Consider the following 26,679-nt stretch of genomic DNA (forward strand, 5'->3'; position numbering starts at 1 on the left):
TGCCTAATACTGGTTGTTTTAAAAATTTATGTCGTTGTACAGGTATGTTTTTTGTAATTGCGTCAACAGGTTTCAACGCAATTGTTCGTGCAATTTCATTGTTTATTGTAGTTATCACACTTGGTAGTCTTGTAACCCATTCACGAGATCTTTTGTCGCTTTGAATTATTTCCTTCGCGTATTGATATCCAAATAACCGCTCAGCAAGTGTTCGATTAAATCGTTCAACAATTGCCTGATCGCGATGAATTGCGGTATGTCCTTGTCTGATTTTGACGTTATGTTGCTTCATCAGCGATGATACTGCACCTGAAATTCTTTACCAGGATCAACTTGTAGTAGCTGTCGCCATCGTAAGGGTCCTCGTTGATACATTTGTTCAAACGCAGAAGCTACTTCAGTTGCTTTTTTAGTTAATAGCGACTCTGCTTCCATGTATCTACTTGGAAAGTGAACGACAGTTGGCGCTTATTTGTATGTGCACTAGAGTCTACGTATTTTGATAGTATCGTGTGGTAAAAACAAAATATCTGCTTGATGAATTTCATTTGGCACGCTGACATCAAAATCTGCATACTCGATTCGTTTAGGCCGTGTTAGATAAATTTGCCATATTGCCTGTCGTGCTAACGATTTTCAGTAACAACACGGTAACATTTGCTGCGTCGACAAGTTTACTAATCGCCGCTCTACCTTTCCAATATCCTCTTAGGCTATAATAAATTGATTCCATTATAATAATTGATTAATTACCAGCCCCTAATGCTGGTTTACCTTTCTTCGCTGATCTTACTAACCAATTAGCTAATTATTCTTTGAAAGATTTATTTTTTATAGAATTTAACGCATTAACTAATTTCACATCTGCAATATGTCGTTGTTGTAAGTCTTTATTTCTGTAAGCTGAATCTTGAGCATGACACGCTTTATCAATAGCGTTTATTGGATACTCTCCGGGTCTTGGTTTGTCTTGTTTATCAAGTCGGATATCAAATTGGGTACCAGGACTACAGCGATTATATCCCTGGAGATGTTTTTTCTCCTGGTTACCTAGCCCACGGTGTTCCTGGTAATTTTCCTAACGAAACGGGAATATCATCTCCTTTATTTTCTAACACTGCTTGGATCAGAAATAAATTTTAATAAATTTGTACCACATTGTTCACACTTGCCCGTAAGTGCTTGTCGTTTTTTTGTTGTTGTTGTTATAGTTGTTACTATATCTGTAGGGGTGGATGCTCTACATTTCACACAATATAAATCCATATTATTTATTATATTTCTACAACAAGAATGTAATTGATATTTTGGCAACAAAAAAAGCGAGAACCGGTTAAATATCATCCAATGCTACCAAATTATATCCGTTGATGATCAACAATGTTACAAAGAACTCTAGGATTTGAACGAAAGCGCGAGGACGATAAACGACGAGGATGTTATTTAGTTTGTTACTGATTTTGATGAAGCTCCATCTGTGCATGACCTTGATGTGTTTATTAATAATTTAGTTGTATACGACGATGTGATGATGGACAAACAATCAAATCCGGCTAGAATATTTTCTCGAGGAAGACATAAAAACATAGATATAATTTACGTTACTCAACGATACACACAAATACCTAAAGCTATCAGAGATAACCGTAATATTCTTGCTGTGTTTAACGGAGTTGATATGCATACGTTGAGAAATATTCATTATTAGCGGAGACATGGATTATAATCGTTTTAAAAATTTATTTAGTAAAGCGCTGTCAACCCCTCATGGTTTTATAACGATAAATTTACATGATCCACGATCACCATATCGTAACGGTCTTAATAAAATTTTTGGTTAACAGCAGCAGGGAGGGTGAGCCCGTCAAATATTGTGCCACCCAGGTAAACTTTACTATACAATTGTTAAAAAACGACAAGGATAAAAACAGTAACCGTTAAGCTAACTCCCAAAGAAACTCTCGTTTTTTTAGAGGCTTTGATTTCGCGTAAATAACGTGCTTTTTTCGCATTTGTAGGAGGCCTTAGTTTACCAAACAGGGACTTGTAAAAAGTGGTCGGCTCACCCTCTGTGCTGCTAACCGACTTTTTTCTGTCTTTTGCTCTCTAGACCATTGCTCTGTGTAAACGTGTAAAATAACCATGTGAATGATCTAGATAAATGTATTCTAATAAGAACAATTATCCAGCCAATAAGATAATATACATTTTGTGATTTACTTTCGGAAAAGTGTTTATTCTTTTCTGTATTATTTTAATAATAATAATAATAATAATAATAATAATAATAATAATAATCAACTCTAATTGTAACATAGGCCATCACCCCAAATTACATGAATGTATTAAAAATATGATACAGCTACAAAACAGACAGTCAGTGCGTTAATCCTGGAATTGTTATGTTTTGCGGCTGTAGATTTTGCTTGATAAATATCGAACTTATGTAGAATATTCTTCTTCTTCTTCTTCTTCTTCTTATTATTATTATTATTATTATTATTGATAAAGTTACAAAACATAATGTGACTTGCGTTACAATGCACATACATTTTTCTCAAGTTATCATATATTTAACAGCAGAGTGAAACTCATCTTCCTTAGATACAGAAAAAGCATAGTGTTTCAACATATGACATATTTTATATATATATGCCTATATTTACCATTATGGGAATGGTTACATTTCTGAGCATGCATATCAAGCTAAAACTATGTGAAGATTTCAAACAATCCATATAGTGTTGACAAGTCATATAGTTTCTAATCTTTTTAAAGAATCGTAATCTTTCCATTGATTGTAACTCCTCATTTAGTTCTTATTGAAACATATCTTTACAACGTTGTTTAAACACAATGAAAAAGAGTTTCTCATCACACACCCGTTGATTAGAACAAACTTCTCTTTTAATAATAATAGGAAATCTCATCTCCATAAAAAAATTCAAACATGTGATTAGCCTTATCTAAATCTATATCATCGTATTTGAGTAAGGATGGAAAGTACTTGTTAATTATTCCTAAGTATTTTGTCGTCTGCTATAACTTAAAATAACTAAACCTCCTGCATTACCTTATTCTTCGTGATTTGGTTTTGATCCGATTCCAAGAAACATGTGTTCGTCTGTATCAATTGTTTGAAACATTTTTATTCTATTTTTTAAGAAATTAACTTCTTTGTTGATTTACGTGAGCAACTTTCAGGAACTTCAACATCAAAGAGTTCAAGAAATTCTTAATACAGATTCTTATAATATATTAGAGTTTGAGTCCCTGGGCCATCTTTTGTATTCAGTTTCCTAGCAACTCCCGTAGGAAAATTGCATCTTGAGCTTTAAGTTAACCTGATATCCATTTACATAGCAAGATAACAATGCGTGCACGGCATTGTTAGAAGTGGTATATGTGACTATATCCACGTATCAACATCTAAATCCATACGTCATTGATGCCATGATGATTATATAAAGTCAACATATCGACTCAGTGCATTTACTATAAAAACTCTAAACGGCCATTGAACATTTCAATGTTTTCTTTCTGGTCTAATGTTTATGTGAAGAAAGCTTTCATACGTGATCTTTTTTGTTGTTGTTGTTGTTGGGGGGTTCTTTTCAACAGTCGCCGAATCCCTAAGTGTGTTCAAACCCTTCGGCTTGGGCTTCAAAGGTTCCCCCTCCCCTTCCGTAATGATTCATATTTTAATTCATTCCGAGGATTCGGCGAACGTCGGTGTCAGATCAAAAACAAATAAAACACACATAGAAAAATGTTATGTACGTCCTTCGACAAAAAATATTTATATAGCGCGTGATTTTTTATATATTTGTTCTGGATAAAATTATGTGTTGAGTGAAAAGAGTTTAATTATGTGTTTTACGACACATCAACAGGGCTATTTTTCATTTCGTGCTGAGACAACTGAAATTAAGTGTCCCAAAGACACACCACTCTCAGCAGCCGACCTGGGTAAAGGCCAATTATATACCATTTCTAATGAAAGCCTCATGAATATTAAGCTGGGCAGGTCGCATTAGGTTTTAAGCAACGTCTGTTGGGTGTCACTCTACAGTCATGTTGTTAACGTGTCTAGAACAGACAAATGTATTTGTGAAAATCTAGCAAAAGAAAAATTAGACCATGATTTAATTGCAATAATAATAAAACAAAACAATTATTTCAGCACAGGCCATTGAAATTATATCACTGTAAATAAAAATGCCAGGATATACAAGAAAAATGGAGGAAAAAGTCATATATTATTATTATTATCATTATTATTATTATTATTATTATTATTATTATTATTATTATTGGTAATAATAGTGGATACAGAAGTAGCAGAAGTATCAATAGTAGTACCAGTAATAGTAGTGTTCATGTTGTTGTCATTGCTGCAGCTAATTTCCACATTTACATTACATTCGTTTCAACTTGTTTTCCTTGCAAGGATAAAATGGGCACATGAAATGACCTTCAATTTGCTTCAAATTAACCAAATCATCGCTAGACTTCATAAAAATCGGGGTTTCCTTATCGTCATCGAGAGAAGGATGATTTATTGCCGGAACTTCCCAGAGACAAAAATTCTAATTGTGACACATGATGTAAGATCTCGCAATCGCCTGTAAATTATATGGAAATGCTCATGTAGAAACACGCAATTACACCAAAAATACGCACATGTTTGTAATGTAGAGAACAACATGGGTTTTTGTTGCACATGGCTGTAGAAGTACAATGTAGTCTTGCCTGTTTATGTATTTTTGCATCACATCTTTAACTATAAAACTGATTAACAAGTTTGCAGCTTCACCACATTTTGAAAACCCGTTGAATTGTTGACAAGTACTTACACCAATGTCAAGTAAATCGCTTGTTATGTATATTTGATTTAATTGTATCTGATTTAATATATATTTATTTCAATTTAATTGTTTGTTTGTCAGTTTTAAATTTATTAATTTTTCATTACATGCTATTGTAATGTAAATGTATTCACCGGAGATGATACTTTTTCCAGAAAATAGTTTGACCTTGACTTTTCGTTTTAGTAAACACCAGGCGTTGACCTAGATCATGACATTGGTTCAAAATTGGTAGCAACCACTTACATAAGTTTTATTTTTATTGTAAAATGATTGGCTGTTGACGAGATTATGTTGAGACTACATGGTTTAAGATGTAAACCATTTTTTAAATTTTATTTCTTAGAGTAAAATGATTCGTTGTCATCAGGGTCACACTAGGTGTACGTGATTTTTAACAAGTAAATAATTTCGACGAGGTTCTGGAACATGATCACGTGACCCCCATTTTGTGTTTTAGGATACGATATAACCTTTGTTTTGGAGAGATATTCTCAGTTGGGCTTTTCCTTTACACTGGAATGTGTTGTGTCGTTTGGAGTTATTTCAAATTACTTGGATTCAAAAGGATTCATTCGTTTTTCCTGGATAATACGTGTACTCATGTGAGATTCTTGAACAAGGACAGCTCTTATAAAAATTTATTCAGATTTCCAAAACCGAAGTAGTATTTCTTATTTCTACAAGGAACTGTAGACTTCGACACACTACAGGCTATAGCTTACGGCATCGTTTTCCATCTTGGATTCTTCGTCGTAACTCGAACTTGAAATCATTAGAACATTTTATTATTAGGACTTCTGAAATTCGTATTTTTTCATTTTTACAGAATATTTCCAGGGAAATAAATTAATTAATGTATTTTTCAAAAGCTTGTTAATTAATAAACTGCTGATGGATGTGTGTGTGTGTGTGTGTTTGTGTGTGACTTAGATTTAACATTTTTTCAGTCATATCTCCATGATGTATGTAGTGTGATAGTTTTTTTGTAATGTCAATCACTTGGGGATCATGCCGCAAATATGTAGCATGACATCCCACCCAGTCACATTATCGTGACACCAGGCAGACCAGTCGTAGCTCTAACCTCTTGATGCTGAGCGCCAAGCTAGCATCTGCTAGTACCATTTGTATACGTCTATGGTACGACCTTCCGCATCCGAGGCGGACGCTCTAAGCACTGGGCCAACAGCAGGGAAGGCGAACCCACCTTTTTGTAGGAACGTCCAAATGTCGAAAATAAACCTTCCTACAAATGATCGAAAAAAAGAAAAGTGTCGACAAAATTTAAAAAAGCGTCGACACTTTACTGAGAAATTTCTTACGAAATTTTTCTAATTAATATTACTTTATTGTCGTTGGTGATTTTTTCTAGTTTATTATGCACGTTGTTTACGCAATTACGTCAACGAGACCCACACGATATCTTGTTCTTGGATCATGTAAATGTATCGTTATAAATCCATGCTGAGTAGCTTGCGCTCGTGAAAAGAAATTTCTAAATTGAATTATATCCATATCTCCGCTACACCAAGTTTGATGAATTTTGCGCAACGTATATGTATCGACTCCATTAAACACAACTAAACCATTACAGTTATCCCTGATCACTTTTGGTATTTGTGTATACCATTGTGTTAGATATATCACATCAGCATTTTTATGTCTTCCTCGAGAAAATATACTAGCTGGATTTTATTGTTTGTCTAGCATCAGATCATCGTATACAACTAAATTATTAATAAATCCATCTAGATCATCTACAGATGGTGCTTCATCAATATCGGTTATAAATTTAATGACATCGTCATCCAGTAATCGCGCGTTTTCATTAAAATCTTTAAGCACTTCGTAGCATCGTTGATCATCAACTGATGGCACCACCAAATATAACTTATCCCATTTCAACCATCTCATTATTAAATTAAGCAGTAATTGCGTCTTACCCGATCCAGATGGTCCTATTATTTTCATTCTGATCGAATTTGGCAACGCAGGATGGTGTTTAACTGGCTCTTGTTTCCTTGTCGCTGAGAAATCAATTATATCCATGTTATATAAACATATGAATCTATATTGTTTACGCTCATGAACCAAAACCCCAAATAATGATCTATCCACGGTTACAACAAAAAATGCGAGAATAGCATACGGTGGAAGATGTGCAATATGTAACAGGAAGAAGTTTTCGTTTTTACCCAGAATTCAACGTAAAGACGGTGGTGATATTGCTAAATTAATGTCAAAGTTCCCTGGAACTCCGTGGGCTAAATACCCAGGAGAAAAACATCTACCAGGATATAATTATTGTGGTCCTGGTGCTCGACTTGGTATCAGACTTGACAATCAGGATCAACCAAAACCAGGTCAGTATCCAATAAACGCTATTAATAAAGCGTGTCATGTTCATGATGTAGCGTATAAAAGTGAAAATCTACAAGACAGACATATCGCAGATTTGAAATTAATTCATGCGTTAAATTCTATAAAAAATAAAAATATAAGAGAATCACTAGCTAATTGGCTAGTAAGATCTGCGATGAAAGGTAAATTAGCGCTAGGTGCTGGTAATTAATTAGAAATGGAATCGATTTATTATTCCCCAAGAGGATACTGGAAAGGTAACGAAGCATTTAGTAAACTCGCTGATGCAGCAAAAGTTACACGTGTTACTGCTAACAAATGGTTATCGAAACAGGAAATATGGCAAATTTACCTACCACCACCGAAACAAATTCAGTACGCGTATTTCGATGTCAGCGTTCCTAGTGAAGTTCTTCAAGCAGATATCTTATTTTTACCACACGATACTGTACGCAGAAAAACGTACAAATACGCGCTAACTGTCGTTGATGTTGCAAGTAGATATAAAGAAGCAGAACCATTATTGACAAAGACAGCTGCTGAAGTAGCCGATGCGTTTAAAGTAATTTATCAACGAGGACCCGGACCACAACGTGGTCTACAATGGCCACAGCTGCTACAGGTTGATCCTGGCAAAGAATTTAAGGGTGCAGTATCATCGCTGATGAAGCAACATAATGTCAGAATACGACGAGGACACACTGCAATTCATCGTGATCAGGCAGTTGTTGAACGATTGAATCGAACACTTGCTGAGTGGTTATTTGGATATCAATACGCGAAGGAATTTATTCAAGACAGGAGATCTCGTGAATGGGTTGCAAGATTACCAAGTGTGATAGCCGCGTTAAATAATGAGATTACTCGAACTACCAACATGAAACCTATTAATGGAATTACAAAAAAAGAATATACCAATACAACGTCGTGATTTTTCAACGCAACCAGTATTAGGCAATGTTACTGTAAGGTATTTATATGAACCCGGTGAACTCGAAGGTGGTAAAACAACGAGCGACTGATCCTATTTGGGGTGTTGCCACACATAAGATATCCACCGTGACAAGATCCTCAGGTAGACCCGCAATCTACAGATTAGATTCAACTGCTCCTCAACGTGGATTTACACTTGAACAATTACAAGTAATTCCTGAGCATACGCAATTACCATCCAGATCACTTAACTAACACCCCTACGTCGATTACACTCAAGGCAGGTCAAGATGGTATTTTCTCGTGTATGACCGCGACTGTTATCTTTTCTATCTACGGTAAATCGTCTTGGATTATTATTTGAATATCTCCATAAAATCACACAATTACAACTTGTACAATGATTATTCTGTTGTTGTTTCAAGATGCTAATAAATTCAACGTCGAGATCAAAATCGCGTTTATTTCTTTTATCAGATTGTTTATAACCAGCTAATTTTTTCTTATTATATCATTGTCAATATCGTCACTAGTCACTGACTCGTCCAAGACTATTCTCCGCAACTGAGATATGCTTCTAACTCGAGACACTGCGAGATAAAGTAAGTTTGACCACTCGATACGATCGTCTATAATCCAAACAACTATATCAGAAATAGTTAATCCCTAAGATGAGTGAATTGTCATTGAATATCCTAGCGTCCACGGAGATTTGTTCAACGATAATGCATCTTAAACAGCGTTGATATCAACTGTGATAATATCATTTAATACTAAATTCTGTTTCTCGGTCAGTCCCGGTATATCAACGTCAATATTTTGCCGCCGTGTAGCAGCTGGTCGATAACATAACGGAACTGGCAATGTTGGAAATTTTCTTTACGTAACTGAAACAATTCCCGTTGAAGTGTATCACGAACTATTTTTCTACTTGCAACTATCAGATCATTCGGTTTCCACGTCTGCAGAAAGTTGTTCTTCGAAGTTTCTGAAATTACTTCACATTGAATTTTATTCGGCTGTAGTCTGATTAATTTTTTGAATTCTCTTAATTCTGCATCAAGCGCTCTATGATAATCATTTCTTTCTTCGTAATAATCGACAAAGTTCTTTAGCCATCCATGTGGAGATGGTCCAACAAACGGTGGTGGTTGACCATGATCGCCGCACATTATCACAGCAGTATTTCTTGTTAATAACCAATCAAGAAATATTTTTAATGTTTCTAACGGCACAGTGCATATTTTTCTCCCATCCTCGAAGAAGTCCATGCATCACCCTTCCATCGGAAGAAGCTATGATAAGTACATGATTGTGCTCCTCGTTGTTTCATCTCTCGCGCGAGTCTGTGTGTGGGTGTTAGCACGATCATATCTGATTTCTGAGATAGTTCGATCGCTCGAGTGGTTTTACCAGAACCTTCATGTCCGTTTAGATAAACCGTTTTATTTCTCCGTCCATATAGCTCACAATTGTACCTAATTTAGTTCATTTGACAAGAAAGCAATTTCTCGACTTATAAACGTATTTCTGTTCGTTGTATCAGCGATTATAAAATCTAACTCAGCATCGTCCATGATCAATCTTGCACAATGTCGTCTGTGATCATATGATCCTCCTTGGGTGAACTTGCCGATTATTTTTCTACCGAGATCTTTTGTAATTTTATTCTCGTAATCGGTTATATCGGAATTTTCATCATCAGAATATTTCTTTCCGATATGATATAATTGCTTCACTTACAATCAACAGTGTTAACATCGCACAATCAAGCATATACCGTAATAGTACTATTGGTGCCAACATTTTTTCTGAAAAATGTTTTCCAAACCAAGCATAACAAATTGGATGAAGACCCATAGGAAACTCGAATGATTCGATACAAGCAAATCCAGTTAAGTCAAAATCCGGTAATGGTCCATTTATCGATACTCGTGTCATCTCGTGCGTCGGATGACCGAATTGCTCAAAGTACACAGAACAATCTCCGTATCCAAGAAAACTTCCAGGGTAACATGCAACCATATCAACTGAAATAACATCTTTATAATTATACTTGGTATTCCATAATCCACCGTGACCGTATTCGACACAACTTGATATTATATCATCAAGAAAATCGGACCGAGTTGGTTTCGACGATTTTTTCTTTCTAGCAAAATGAGCCGCAACTGACGGAACAGTAAAACAGTTGCTCAATAGTTCGTCAGTGTCATCAGTATATTGCAGCACAAGATTTTTCATTTTTTTCGTGGAGAAGATCTGTTCGATAAATAACGCCATTCGATCTTACAAACTGATCAAATTTATTTTTTTCTTCCATATCTGATTCGTCGTTAGAACTTTGAAACAACCATACTAACACAGGATCATTTTTACTTATCTCGTTCATAAAATCAAACATATCTCTAATATTTAACAGTTCGATTTCGTGGAAGCACTGTTTCTGCTCTTGTCCACGCGTGAGCGTTATGATCAATAATATTTATTGGAGCTCCTCCTTTTTTATAATGTTTCGAATTATGTAAAATCTCCCCTGTTATAGCTTTTACTATTATTGGGAATTTTAGTGTTTTTTCCAACTTAGCAACATCGTTTATTGTAGCTCCAGTATCCTTCACTAAATCAGCCCATTTGTAAATTTTTTCACGTCGTAAATTCGTCAGACGGTTTCCACGGGCCGCGTTTGTAAAATGTTCTATTACTCGTTCAGCCACACAGTTTATTTTTGAAAATTTCATCGGCGCCAGCTTATTAATGCTGGGTTTTTCATTTATCACATATATTCCATAAATAACTGCTGTCACAGGATACACTCGCTCATAATATGGTTTGTCAATACCAGTCAGCGCTCCTGGTTTGGAATTTCTACTCAGTATGACAGAATTGTTATTATTGTGGACAGGATCATATTTGTCACGGATAATCCAATTATCTGTTTCTGTTAACACGACAAAATTTTATTCTGAAAAGAAAACTTCTATCATCGAGCTGCTCAATAATAGCTGCCGCTCGTTTGTCATTCATCGTAGCGTCGATGATATCTTTGTCGCGTATAATTTTGAACGTTGACCAAACATGAGATGCACCATCTGCGTGAAATTCTTTCTTGGCGTCGTGAATTTTATTGATCAAACTTTTATTTTTCTTATCAACTAGATGTTTTATTGGTAAATCAGAAGATATCCTGTCGAGGTTGAATTTACTTGTTTTCCAAGGCTTGATTCTGGATAAGCTCTCGAATTCTCCCATATTATATTTCAGACAAGTATTTAAATAAAAAATATCACATATAGAATGTATCAACAGAACACGTGCAAATGGTTGATGATGTGATCGTCAACTCCCTGAAATAAACCATGCAGGAAGGAATTCTGCGGGATTCACTTGCATAGAGTTCGTAAAGGTTGTTTAGGACCGATACCGTGTCTGCGATGTGGTGTTGGAGTACGAGAAAAAGCAGAGTTATGTGCGCGTTGTGGTGGTAAAAAATATCGCGAACTTAAGAGATACTATGATAAAAAAATAATGTCAGTGACGAACTATAAAATCCGTGGAGGATTATCTAAATAAGTTTTCAGACAAATTATGATTTAAACAAATAATATTATTGTATAATGGAACAAAATGAATTTGTCCCACATCCTGCAATAACAAACTACGAATCAAATCGTGATGGTATAATCAGAAATTGTAGGTTGAAAAGACCAGTTGGTTTTGTTACCAATACTGGCTGTCTGATGTATTGTGTTGATAAAAAGAAAAATTATTACTGTCATCGTTTTGTGTAAGAGTGTTTCTTTCGGATAATCAAAGACGGTCTTGTTATCGATCATTTTGACAGGCATCCTCGGAATAATAATTTATCCAACCTTCAGGCTATTACATATAGCGAAAATTCTTCACGGGGTAATACTGGGAGATGTTAAACAACCGGAAAGAGGGCGGTAAAATCTACAAATACAGAAAATGACAAGGAAATTATATTTCAATCAATAAATTCTGCTGCAAAGTATTTTGATATTAACCCGCATTCTGTATATTTTGTAGCAGAAAATATAACCAAATCCGCCTTCTCTAAAAAATATAAGCAGAAAATTATTTTCCAATATTGTTAAAGAGATCAACTATCATCACTATCAAGTAATTACCTCGAATTATATTTATTAACCATTTATTTAATTTTTGTCTTGCTGACCCAACATTGTCCACTCGTATACTACTTATTTTTCGACTTGATCGAAAGGGAGATAGTTTTGTAATATAGCTTTCTCCGTAGATTTCTGATTTTTATGGTAGTAATTAGTCAATTAACCATCTACGTCGTAATTAATGTCAATAATTATACTCGTAGAAAGATATTCATGGTTTATAGCTCCCAAAATAAAAAATAAACGTATTTTACATCGTACAAAATCCAACACAGTAAGCTATTTTTAGATCCGTTGCAGAGATACATACAATGTATTTTGTCATTTTGATACTTCTATCACTGATGCGGAAAAACCCAGGAAATTCCCCATTTATGGGTTTTCCCGGGTTCCTCCACTATATATACTGGCATTATACGTTGTGTTTTTGCCTCTAAACTTGCTAGGCTGCGGTGGCAGACTAGGAGTTATGAGGCCGCTCTAAACTTGCTAGTGTGCGGTGGCAGACTAGGAGTTATGAGGCTTATATTTTGAGTTTTTGCCTCTAAACTTACTAGTGTGCGGTGGCAGACTAGAAGTTATGGGGTTTAATGTTGTGTTTTGCCTCTAAACTTGCTAGTGTGTGGTGGCAGACTAGAAGTTATGAGGCTTAAATGTTGTGTTTTTGCCTCTAAACTTGCTAGGCTGCGGTGGCAGACTATGAGTTATGGGGTTGTACTGTCTTTATATGTATCCTCTAAACTTGCTAGTGTGCGGTTGCAGACTAGAAGTTATGGGGTTTAATGTTGTGTATCCTCTAAACTTGCTAGTCTGCGGTGGCAGACTAGAAGTTCATATGAGAATTATTTGCGAGTGAAGAAACCATACATCTAACACTTCAGATTGTTAAAAATTTGATTTAAATAAATATATACCGTATAATAATGAACTACGAAAATATTAATGATATTATTTCTGCGATTAAAAAATTGGAAAAAGATGTTTCTGATTTCGAAATTTTACAAGAACGTAAGAACCAAGGAATACACACACTATCATCCGAATACAGATTCATAAAACGAATTCAGGCTGCGGTGTTTCATTCGCTAGCTACTATAGAAATGATCAAGTGAAGGAATTCGTTCCTCTTTCTGCTGCAGTAGTAAAAATTAGATCGGAGTTATCCCACGAATACGAGGCAAAAAAAAAATAATTAGTACTCGTATAAGACAATTAAGAAAGATTATGTCAGCGAGTAACTTCGTTACTGATGAAACGACCGAGCACGTGTAATATTTTATTTTATCAGAAATATTTATTTTATCAGAAATATTTTATTTTATCAGAAATATTTTATTTTTTCAGAAATATTTTATTTTTTCTGACATATTTTATTTTTTCTGACATATTTTATTTTTTTGAATTTTTTATTTTTATTTTATCAGAAATATTCATTTTTTTCTGAAATATTTCGACATTTTTAATCAAATTTGTTATTTTTTTCAGCTATTATAGTCGATTTTGTCAAGGAAAATTGATCAATTTTTCAATATCATTCGGGTCAAACCTCAAGCGGTCCTCTAATTGATTTATCGATAAATCGTTAAAAATCCTCATTTTTTTTTCGAAAATTACCAGAAAAATTCACAAAAATCGCTTGAAAAATCTCATTTTTTGAGCTAATTTTACTGATTTTTAACGATTTATCGATAAATCAATTAGAGAACCGCTTGAGGTTTGACATGACGAAAAAATGTAATTTGATGAATTTTCTTTGACAAAATCGACTAAAATAGCTGAAAAAAATAACAAATTTGACTAAAAATGTTGGAATATTTCAGAAAAAATGAAATACTTCTGAAAAAATAAAATATTTCTGAAAAAATAAAATATTTCTGAAAAAACAAAATATTAAGATCAAAGATCTATGATCAAAAATCATCACGATAAAAGTCTTTAAGACAGAAATCATTACGATAAAAGTCTTTAAGGTTTTATATGTAGGTTCACAATCAATTCCTCCCCACGGAGGTCAATTAATCGTCCTATGTGGTTGGTGAGCTTGAAATTGATTCGTGACAAATACTGATTATGTGTACGTAGATAAACAGGATTGTTTGGCTCTTGCACGATCAAACTCCCAGGAGATACGTGTAGTGTGAATGTTTATAAGATATATCATTCTTAAGCCTGATTTGACTTTCCAAGATCTATTTGATAGCTGCCATCGATTACGTCACAAGCAAGATTGACTGCGATCGTTGATGTTATATTAACGATTCGTGGTAAAACATGTCTACCGCCTCCTTGTGGGTCGTTATTATGTCTGAGGATAGGCTCGGGTGGTATCATCTTTCTCCATGCCTCAACAATTTCATGAAAGTTTTCGTCGATAAGATCACTGAGAGGTTATTTTTAGTTCATCCACGTTATATCCGGGGAATTTGTAATTCGGTAGATCAGCTTCTTTTATCGAATACGCGTTATAAAAATCTTGTTTGCCCTTGCTAGTGTTATGAATTGTTGCCTGGATTACTCGCCGGTTGATATATTCCATGTCAGATACAAGCTGATTTAATACCTCCGCGGGACCAATTATTTCTCTACATGAACTCGTTGCATCAAAGATACATTCTTGGAAATATTGCCGTAGTCGCTCTAGTTGTGTTTTATATTCTCGGTTGATTTCTTCAAAATATTTAATGATATCAGTTAGGCGAAGAGAAACACTCTCTATCTCTCTCCCCCCTCCTCTATATTTTTTTCAGATCTAAAATACCAGTATATATCATCGAAGATGAAATAAATTGAGTAATCAATCATTAAATCTTTTATATCAAGTAGATGTTGTTTGTATGATGGGGTAATTTCATGATATGATTGCCTATCCGTGACATAATCAGAATTTTTCGGTTCTGGTGGTATCGGTGGTGGAATTTCAGGCCAACCTAGTACGGATCTTATCGATGATTGATAAATATCAACGGCGTAATCAGGTGAATTTATTTCAATCGTTGCTGATAAAGTTGGCTCATGAAGGTTAATAGATATTTTTGATTCTTTTCCTGTTATTGATTTTATTCTACGTTGAAATTCTTCATTGATTTCCTCGACATCATAACTGCCAGTTGGTATTCAAACAACGTTCCAGTCGGGTGTTCCATCTGGTTTGTTTTTATTAGCAAATACAAGCGAATTGTTTGCTGGTATTCCATTAAATGATTTCGATCTGTTTGGCCAGCTGCAATATACTCGTAATTGCGCTAACGCGATTCATTTGCGCGAATCGCAGTTGGAAAATTAACACTAAATTCGGGATTAGTCGAGCTTATCGAGATCATTGTTGTTTTTGGTGGAACTGTGTTTGTCACGATCTGCTGGAGTAGCTCTACTGATGTCATTATTAATACTCGTACCTTTAACAGCAATGTTATATATTTTTAATCATTTCTGAAAACTCAAAATCAGAAATTATTCCATCGCTGAGACTTCCTGATAACAACGAAGATAACTTGGAATATGCGACCGTCGCTGTGTGTAATTTTATTACGTAATCGTATAATTTTTCATTCATGCAGGTGCATATTTTTTTTGCTACGATATTAAAAACACCTGCAATAGTTGTTGCTGCTAGTTGTTACGGCTACTGGTGCCATCATCGTCATTGTTGACAATATAACACCTGTTCCATCAACAATAGCGGATACTGAATAAACAATCACGTCGACGATAACCAGTCGTCGACGATATTTTTTTACTTTTACCGTATATTGTTCGATGATATCTTTTAATTTTACTTGCCATTCACGCGTTTGATTATACCTGTATTGAGATACATCGTCGATTGAGGTACTCATTATATTTTATGCAGTAACCAATTGAGGTGTTTCAGCTACAAATTCCAAACATCACCAGTAAGATGTTGCGGTTAATTTCTTATCAGTTGCTTCCAGAATAAATATTTCTTCGGTTCCCTTGTTTAATATGATAGTTACAACTCCAGAAAACTTATCAGTTGAATGACGCCATGGATACGTTGTAAATATCTCGAATTTTTCAGCACTGAACACAGATAGCCTGTACACGCCAGTGACTGTTGCGGTATATTTAATAGTTTTATTCTGCGTTGACCATGTTGCAAATCCAGATGATACTGTGTATACGATGTTGGTAATATGCCCGGGAGTTATTCCACGTGGAATTTTAATCAAACTAATTTTGTTAACGATCTCAGGAATCCCCGCTACGATGTCTTCGAGTGTTTTTTTAATCGTGTCGATGTTAGTTTTGATATCAGATAGTTTTGCGTGAACGATGGGCGGAGTACCAAAAAATTCCTCTGCGGTTTCGTTAATTTTTCTAAAATTTCTACGGAGATCTGTGAACGCGTTTACGTGAACTTCATACTCGGCCCGCAACATGGATAATTTACCATCTACAGTGTCATAGTTGACGTCGACGTATTTTTCGTTGCTGCGTCTTCGTCGGATGTTGGATCTCTCAACACTACTATCTTATTCCCGTTCATGCTGAGTTCACCCGTCATTGTGTCACCGGTATTTTTCACGCGATTAGCAACGCTTCTTGCAATTTCATCTCTGATGGTTGCAAACGACATACTTGAATCCCTGATTTGTCCCCTGTCAGTAAACACAGGGATGTTATCCGTGACCGCACCGAGTACTCGTCGAACTATGTCATTCCATTTGATGTTACTCGTTTTTAAAACACCATATCAGTCCTGAAAAACAACAACTTTATCTCGGTCAACTGCAGCAAGATTCATAATATCAGCGAGTTCATCTTTAGTTACGTACTTTGACAAATCGATGTCATCGGATTTTTTCTTACTTTTCTTACATGTAGAGGAAGATCTTCTGTAAATATCAACCATTATATAAGATCCTTGATCTGTTTAAAACACCTTGCGCGCAACGAAGCGGTTACTTGTATAATCATGCACAACTTTATGTGGCGGTTTGGATGATTTTGATATGGCGTTAAGTACATTAATTGCTTCACGGCTGCATATTGGTGGATCTGTCATTGTTTGTGTTGGTAGCGTTGAATACCAAACTTTTTTATGAAGTGGCTCGACATACTTGATAAATTCAACGGGTGGAGCTAATCCGTACGAATCGAAATAAACAATTCCACCTGGATCAATTGCGTATGATACCCAATGAGTACCGGGTCCTGAATTTGAGTCAAGGTTAATAATACCCGTTTCAACGCTGTTTGGTCGTTGTGGTAATTGATCTCGCATGAAAACACCTCTAAAGGCAGATATTTTTAGTTGTTTAGCAGCATTAAGTAAATCAAAATTTGATGCTGGAGCGTCCAACGAAGTGATCCTGGAAGCCTCAGACCTCTTCCACAACGAGATCCTGGCAATCTTAGGCCGCGTCCCTTTTTTGTATACCTTTCCTGTTGCTTTCTTTAGAGCCATTCCAGCAGCGGTTCCAACAGTACCTAACGCGGCTGCTTTTGCTACTGCTGGAGCAGCAGCAGCTTTTAATGCCTGAATGGCCGCGAGAAGTGGAAAAATGCCACCTGTTTTACCCATGTCCTTGATGGCGCTCGAAGAAAGATGAAATTGAACTCCGGTTTTTGATTCCAGCGCTTTATTGAGATGTTTAATCTGATTATTTGTCAACGATAATTTATTTGGACCGCCACTAGAAATCTGATCTCGCTTTAGTGATATTTTTGTTCCGCATTTGTTGGCGTTTTTTGATTGTAACTTTTTCACCTGACCGGGAGTTAGAGCGACATTAATGTGATTGTATGACATTTTTATATAAATATCTTTTTCTAAATAACACGATTAAAGATTTTCCACTGGTGCATCAATGACTCTCATTCGATCACTACTACCTTCAAGTAACATTGCCTTATCACTGAGTATAACCATGATTGCTCTATAATCAACACCACCACCTGGCGGGTTATTAACACGAGCTGGAAAGTGTATATCAACGACAGATTGTCTAGATAAATCAAGGTGTTCCAGCGAAAAATAATAAATCGGATATAGATTTGTAAAATCTAACTGTGATATTTGCAAACCAGTATCCACATTTTGATCACGTGCCATGAATGACATCAAACGATGATATGCACGCGCTACGTGATTTGTGGTATAATTTAACAATATATCTTCAGCTGTTCTTGATGTCCATTTATCCTCAACGAAACTTCGCTAACACCGAAATTGTCAAATATCATATGTGAACGTTCCTGACTACCTATCCGATTAATATTTTGCAGCGCAATAAAAATATGTCGTGGCGCAGAAACACCCTGTTGTGATGCTATATGCCATGTAAATAAACCCCGAATAGAACTTTGAATAGCATCTGTGGTTACTGTTAACCATGATAGCAATGATTTAACGCCTTGATCCATAAAAGACAATAATTTCTGTTCTTCTGTAATTGATGGAGTTAATACAGGCATCCACAGTGACAGTTTGTTTATAATTACTTTGCCATCAGCAACACCAGCACCTCGCCATCACCTTTTCTTGCGAGCACAACTGTTTGTTTAGCTCCGAAGATGACCTTTCTAACATTTCTGCAAAATCCGAAGATGTGAGACAGCGGAATCGCACACGAAAACTCTCTATTGTCACCTTTCAATATTGCTCGGCGTGTTGCAATTCCTAAGTTGTAAGTTGCATTAACACTTCCTATAATATCAAAAACATCAGCTGGTCTAGCTGCATATTCAGGACCATCAGCAACTGGTTGTGGATCAGATGCAGTATTTCGTGGTGTCCGTATTTTAGTATATTGAACATGATCAGCGTGGTTAGTAATATCCTTAGCAAACATCATTGTTGGACCGGCCGATCTTGTGTAATCATCAGAATATCTCGCTAGACCAATTATTGTTGTAGCAACATCGAATTATTCTGAATCGATTCGATATTTTTTCCATGAATCATGTATGTGGCACTATCAAAAAGTGCCATAATCCCATTGTTGACAAAACCAACTCGCAAATTAGCATCATATGCCGTATCAGATGCAACATTCGTTACAAGTTTAACCTCTACCTCAATAAACGCCTCAGCAGGCAAGAAATATCTACTTGTATCCTGAACCTGTAATTCTATTCTTCCCCGCTGATTTGGTTGTCTTGCGTCACAGGAATAAAATTGATAATCACCTACCGATTCATCTTTAGAAATCAGTACGTCCATGTCAAATGCTGGATCAGATACGCGTTTAAACATTTTATTGTAATTACTACGATCTAAATCATCGTCGACGAGGACCACTTCCTGCTATTAAATTTTCAGTAATATTTCTTTGTACTTCATCAGATTCTTGATCCATCAACGCTGCTAGTTTTTTATTTGCTTCTTGATTTATTATTTTACTGACATCTGCAGGCATCACTTCAGTACTCGGTAATTTTACTGGTTGTCGTTTTCGTCTTATTAATCGTGCTAGTCTATCTTTGATCGCCGAGAACGCCTTACCAGCAAAATTGATAATTGCGCCAGGAGCTTTTTAACGAACAACATCGATAGCTTTCATCGATAATTGTTTTCAACAGATGCTACTTTTGGGGCTATCCTTGTAAATAATCGCCGTGCAACATCACCAAGTCCATCTCCGTAAATTGCTCTGTAGACTGGTAGTCGTGAGTTTACTACTCTGACCGGTACAGGTCTACGATAATTATTGTGTAAGATCATCTTATCTTATTTATCATTTATCTAATCGCGGCGACTAATCATCAACGAGCTCATCAATAAGTTCCCGGTAAACGCCGATATCCATGATGCCGCCGCGAAATAATCGTTGGCAAATATCAGCTGCTTCATTAATTATTTCTGGTGAATTATTTCCGGCACGTTTTCCTCCTATGAGAACTTCTAACCGTGACACGTCATCGAGGATATTATCATTACAAATAATATTACCTCCGAAACCACTTCCAGTTGCTCCTTCTTCTGTTGTTTTCTTAAATAGTCTTAAGGGTGATCTTTCTTTTTTTGTTTTTTTAAGTATCTCTTCAGATCCTTTAAGTTCCGACATCAACTTTTGCTGCGGTGAAGAAGATTGTTGTTGTTCTATTTGTTGCAGAGGTGGAGGAAGTGGATATGAAGGTTCCTGCTGGGAGAGTTGTCGTTGTTTTATTTTCTCTCTATAAAGTCTTTTTACTTCTTCATCAAGACTTTTGTATTCTGGACCTCTAGCTTGTTTTTTGTTGCAATATGTACGATATACCCATCTAATAAAATCTTCACTGTTTGTTTTTTTTCATAACCGGGTTTTAAAATATCAGATTTATTATCTATACCAAATAATATTGTTTCGGGTAAATCATTTTCTTTAGTATTTCTAATATATTCGATAAACTTGTCTCTAAATGTTTTAATCAATTCTACGTTTTCTTTTACTGGTTTGGGTTTAGGTGCAAATTTTTTTTTCCACGTCGGCGACTTCAGTACGAAGTTTTCCAATACCTTCAAGTATTTTTTCATCGACGGATAGAGGCTGAGCCGCAGCTATATCAGTTGGAAGATCTCGTAACGTCTTCTTTGTCTGTTTAGTTCTTCTTGCTATTTTTTCAGTTTGTTCTGCGGATTGTTTTAATACTGGAAAAATACCCCTTTTCCTCTCCTCCTCGTCCTCCTTAATATCTCCCCATATAGTTTTTTCGGCAGCCGCTGAAGCTTTTTCAGTAGCTATAGTGACGGGTTTAAATAGTTTTTTTAGTGTCTTCCTCGTACTCAACTTGTGATTGTTGCTGCGCTCGTAAGTTTTCTCTAAATGAGACTCTAACAGGAAAAAATTTCTTAATTGCTTCTAATCGTTCTCGTGGTATTCTTGCAGTATGAGATTCAGAGTGAACCATTTTATTATAACAATAATTTTTTAATTAATAGCAGCAGGGAAGGCGCGACCTCGCGTTGACGTAATTGCGTAAACAACGTGCATAATAAACTAGAAAAAATCACCAACGACAATAAAATAATATTAATTAGAAAGATTCAGGAGGATTTTTCTCAGTAAAGTGTCGACGCTTTTTAAAAATTTGGTCGACACTTTTCTTTTTTCGATCATTTGTAGGAAGGTTTATTTATGACATTTGGACGTTCCTACAAAAAGGTGGGTTCGCCTTCCCTGCTGCTGGGCCAATGGAGCGGTAACTTTCGGATAACATGAAATCAGGCAATACAGACGGCTTGATCAGGACAGGACTAACCAAAAGGTTAATAAGGATATAGCCTTAGAGCCTCATATTTTGAAAGCTCGCCTTTAGGCCACCCAGTCCATGAAAGTTCCCGCCGCCTAAGTGGTTAGAGCGTCCACCTCGGATGCGGTAGGTCACAGGTTCAAACCCCGGCAGAATCATACCAAAGACTTATAAAAATGGTACTAATAAAAAGGTTAAGAGGACATGTTGCTACATGTCTGTGGTATGATGCCCCAGTGCGAGACAGCACCATAGACTGCTTCACCGCATTGTAGTTAAAGTTACGTTAAAAATCCAAATTACACACCCACCCACACCCACACCCACACCCTCAAACACCCTCCATTCCAGATTGAAGCAACCATAAACTATTACTTTATCTTTAGTCTTAGGTCCCTGGTTGATGATTTTAATCTGTATGTTATATTATCAACTGCAGACATACTCTAAAGTTCATGGAGGCGGGGGCTGTGGGACTGCAACGACATGTTTAACATAAGGCAGGCTATACACGGCAGACAGTAGGTTTTGTGGAGGAAGTCCCGTGAAGAACAACAGATCAACGGGATGCTATGAGCAAGCTTGATCACGTGCCTACTTTTGGCGAGCCATGACTCCAATTCACGCGGAGAGAAGTGGGTTGTGTCAGACGTAAATATATGAAAAAGGTGAGCAACAAATTGACTGAAACTCGAAGAAATGTTTAAAAATTTGTCTCCATTAGCAGTGCTGGTAACACTCCCCCCCCCCCCCGTACTGGTCACGGGTACAACAATCTAAGCGCTGAGACACTTTGACTCCAAGACTATGTTTCGAATTAAAGGCCAATCATGTACTCCTAAAACATGTATGTGGCTGTTGACAGAATCAGCATAATGTGTTAATGTCCAAGCAATAAACATGCAGCAACGCAGCACTCTCCCCACAAATTTCCCAGTTATCTCCACCACATACTACTTACTACATACATAATGCATAATAAATTAAGAGTCCGAACTGCAGTAACTGCCAGTAGTTTTTGATTTATTTGCATTATTTGCATTACAAATCATTATGAGGATGTATTACCGGAGAAAATGTTCGTCTTTTTTAGAAGATGTTTTAAGGATGTTCTTTTATTATTTCACTTTTGTATTTTATAGTATATACGTTTCATAGATATTTAACATAATTACTTTTTTATCTTGTAGTAATACATGTTTGTTTTTATTTCAAAGGGTTTATCTTCTTAACATTTTTTGTATTTCTTTATCTGTATTTTCTTAAGAATTTACTTTTAAACGGTACCATATTGCCAGTGCCGTGCTTACATGCCGTTAAACCCATTTATACATTTGTACTGAAATAGTCCTTTCCCGATTCATGACTGCGTTTATATCAGAATTAAGCGGTTTTTATTATTCCCAGGACCCTATTGATAACGTGAATAATGGTGGGGTGGGGGTAGAATCAAACTCCGGTTGAACCCAACAGTCTACATTATGCAACATCTTTAGACTAAAGACTTTGAATATTGCGAATTTACCTGTTGGAGGTTTGCGTATTTTACCAATTCGGTGTTTGCGTATTCGTGCATTTTTCTGTGTTTAAACATGAATACTGCGATCATAACCAGCTGACAGTCGAGTTGGTAAACAGACGCTACACCATGTCACTCTCATGGAAGCCCTATTTTTCCAATTGTTTTCAAACACTGATACGAGTGTGACGACTTATACAGCTTTGCATTAAAATTCATTGAGAAATTTGGCCTAAACACTTTCATTTGTTGTAGGGTGCTTAAACAATATGCGACACTAAATAATGAATATACGCAGTTCATAACAAGTTGAGTCAGTGACAATATTTTCCATATTTTTGTGGAACATTTTTTAAAGTAAGGTAAAACTTGAAATCAGTTTGTGCTTCGAAATTTGGTTCAAGAAATGTATTTACGGACCCTACCAAGTCATTGCTTTTAATATAGTGTAAAGAAATTAGGGCACATTTTATTTACGTTTTAATGCTGAGAAGAATATAAAATGATGGAAATATGTCTTATACAAATGTATACGTTTTTCAAATTTGAGAAGAAAGCAGCTTGTGGGATGATTATTTGTAAAATTTTTCAAAGCTTGTCGTTTTCAGGTTTTCTTGTGTTACCGTTTATTCGAGCCTAAACACGTAACATAAGAACTGATCTCGGAGCCATCTTTCCCTTCCAAAGAAAAACTTGAATTGCCGAATTTCGCAAGGAATTTACTTTGAACCTTCAGTTTCTTCAGGGAAATACACCCTTCGTTTAGCTTAGCTAATCGGAATTAACTTCATATTAACTTCAAAAGTTTAACACTTCCATTAAAGTCAGAATAATTCTCTTTAGTCTGTCTTTATTAATGACTATTCCTGAACAATTCCATTTTATGACACCTATTTCAAATACCCCAAGATTTCCCATAATGTGTGTATGGCGTGTCTCTACTTTGTCATTTCCTCCACTTGACCTTACGTTAACATATCTGCTTGTACCATTGTCCTAGCGAGTCCTAATTAAAATCCAATCATGCCTCCAAACAAGAGAGGTTGACCATGGCAAGCTGCTAATTTATTGTGAGCCTTGGCCATCATCAATCTTAATGGCAACGTGTCACGCTGAGCAAAAAAGAATATACTACGAAAATATCTGCAAAAGCTTACACCATTACATGGAATTTACAGTACTATGAATAAATCCCAAATAATCCTAACGTTCTATAACAAGTGCAAAAGTAAAGAATATTCGAATTAATTATTATAGTCTTGAATGTGCTGAAGTACTTATGGTCTTGACTGAGTTGATATACCAATAGTATTGATATATCACAAGGATATAAATTTAGAATGTCTTTGAATGAGTCCTCAGCAATCCCAAAGTAGTGTTTTGGTCCCAAATGTCAAAGTACGCTTTGTAATTCCAATGAATAATTTAAATAAATAATTCCTCTAAAATTATAAATGAAGACATGTAAAAGGGATTCCGCAGACTTATATTAAAATAGTAATGAATACTTGTTCAAAATGCCGTTTATACACAGTATGTCACCAGACCTTCGACACAACAAAATGCCTTGGGTGTTGGTCATTTACAATGGAAAATTCCATAAAATATTATCAACAAATTCGCCTCCAGAATATTCTAAGGTTGTAATAAAGTTTATGATCATCCATATTTATTGCCACGACAAACAGATGAAAATAAGAATCATCCAATTAGAAATTCCTTTGCTATGCACCCTATTAACCATGTTATTATGTTATTAGTTTCCCCAAAGTTACACAATTTGATCATTTCAATAGCATCGCTTCTAATGTGTTTAATAAGACGTAGCCAAATCGAAGACAACGTTTAATTCAATTATGTTACGAATTTGCACGACGCTATGCAGAATTTTTATCTGCAGAAGATTCAGGTTTATGTTGTCCTTAATCCAAAACTATCGATTTTATACTGCTCATTTAGAGCATGTAAAACTTACGCATTTCCGTTCAAAGTAAAAACGGGGTAACGTAAAAAAACAAAATCACTTTTCTCATAATGGATAATCTACATAATATTATAAGCATTTCCCATCTCTAATTCACAAATACCGATATATATATATATATATATATATATATATATATATATATATATATATATATATATATATATATATATATATATATATATATATATATATATATAAGGAGACAGACAAACAGATGGATAGTTGGATCGAATGTATATTATGATTTGATTTAATAATGGAAATATCTGGACTGTTTCTTGACTTCTGTATTTATATATCTCGTTTTGTAAATGCTTTAGTTGACGATGTATATATATCATGCTTGCGTTCTCTTCTATACTGTGTCTCATAATCTTATGACATGTATAATATGTATCTTGGTAACCTGATATAATCTTTGTTGAAGAGGTAATTAAGTCATTTAGACAGTCAGTCATAGATAAATGCATGCACTCACGCATACGCGCAAACAAGTATATATATGCATAAATATATGTCATATGAAAAAAACTACATATAGAATTACACTGTTACAAGTTTTCCATTTCATTTTCGTTGCTATCTCGAACTTAATGTTAAGCACATAACACTATTGACGCATTAACATTTCGAAATATTATCATCATCAAGCAACTGTTAAAAGATCAGTGCCATGCTCAGCCAAATGATTGCAGATTTGCATAATTGCAGGTACTGAGATATTTCGTTTTGTCAATAAGGTAGCTGACACAGTATTACTATTGTATTACTAATGTATTTTTGTCACTTTTCTGTTCTATTTTATGATCTTGTATTATCCTGAATTTGTTTAGTCTGATGTAATTTCTTTTGAAGAGGAAATAAAGTCAGTCAGTCAGTCAGTCAGTCATACATACATGCATGCATACATACATAGGTACGTACATACACACGTAAGTACATGCATACATACACACATAAGTACATATATACATACATACATACATCCATCCACACACACACACACACACACACACACACATACATACATACATACATACATACATAGGTACGTACATACACACATAAGTACATGCATACATACACACATAAGTACATACATACATACATACATACATACATACATACATACATACATACATACATACATACATATGTACATGCATATGTACATGCATACTTACACATATGAGTTTCTCCATCAGTGATCACTTTAGTCATCCAGTGTTATAGCGAAAACAAAATGTCTATAGGTGCGCAGGTGGCTGAAGAGGCCGATGTGCGCCCTGAATGTTCAATGGCATTGTGGAAGGTGGATGGCAGCAACGCATATTGTGGATCTACTGGCTCGGGATTTCCTGGCTTGCCTCAGTTTTTCTGCTGAGGCTGTCCTTTTGGCTTCGTAAGCTGCAGCATCTTTGACAATGGAGGAGCGCATCACTCCTCTTATTTCATGAGCAGTCTGCTCCCACGTGTCATAGCTAATGCCAAAGTCCTGTGTTGATGTCTTCTGCGATTCCATGTATCATTTTCTCTGGCCTCCTCTGTTGCGTTTTCCTTGTTCAAACTTGCCATAATAGAGGTTTGTTTTGAAGACAGTGGTCTGGCAAATAATGTTGTCCATTGCAACTGTGACTGAATCAGGATGGTGTAGATACTGGG

At 35.6% G+C, this 26,679-nt stretch overlaps 1 protein-coding gene across 1 annotated transcript in view; it reads right to left on the reverse strand.

Moving 5' to 3' along the window:
• The window catches only part of LOC149772711 (uncharacterized), a 49,227-nt gene extending 22,688 nt beyond the window's left edge, over positions 1-26,539 (reverse strand). The window contains exon 1 of the mRNA XM_089947455.1: positions 26,345-26,539. Within this exon, the coding sequence (XP_089803581.1) occupies positions 26,345-26,539 (195 nt within the window). The remainder of the gene's footprint in view (positions 1-26,344) is intronic.
• Between the last annotated feature and the right edge of the window lie 140 nt (positions 26,540-26,679).

The sequence above is a fragment of the Sinohyriopsis cumingii genome, unplaced genomic scaffold (assembly GCF_028554795.1).
Source record: "Sinohyriopsis cumingii isolate HCF-2022 unplaced genomic scaffold, ASM2855479v2 utg001237l, whole genome shotgun sequence".
Lineage (NCBI taxonomy): Eukaryota > Metazoa > Mollusca > Bivalvia > Unionida > Unionidae > Sinohyriopsis > Sinohyriopsis cumingii.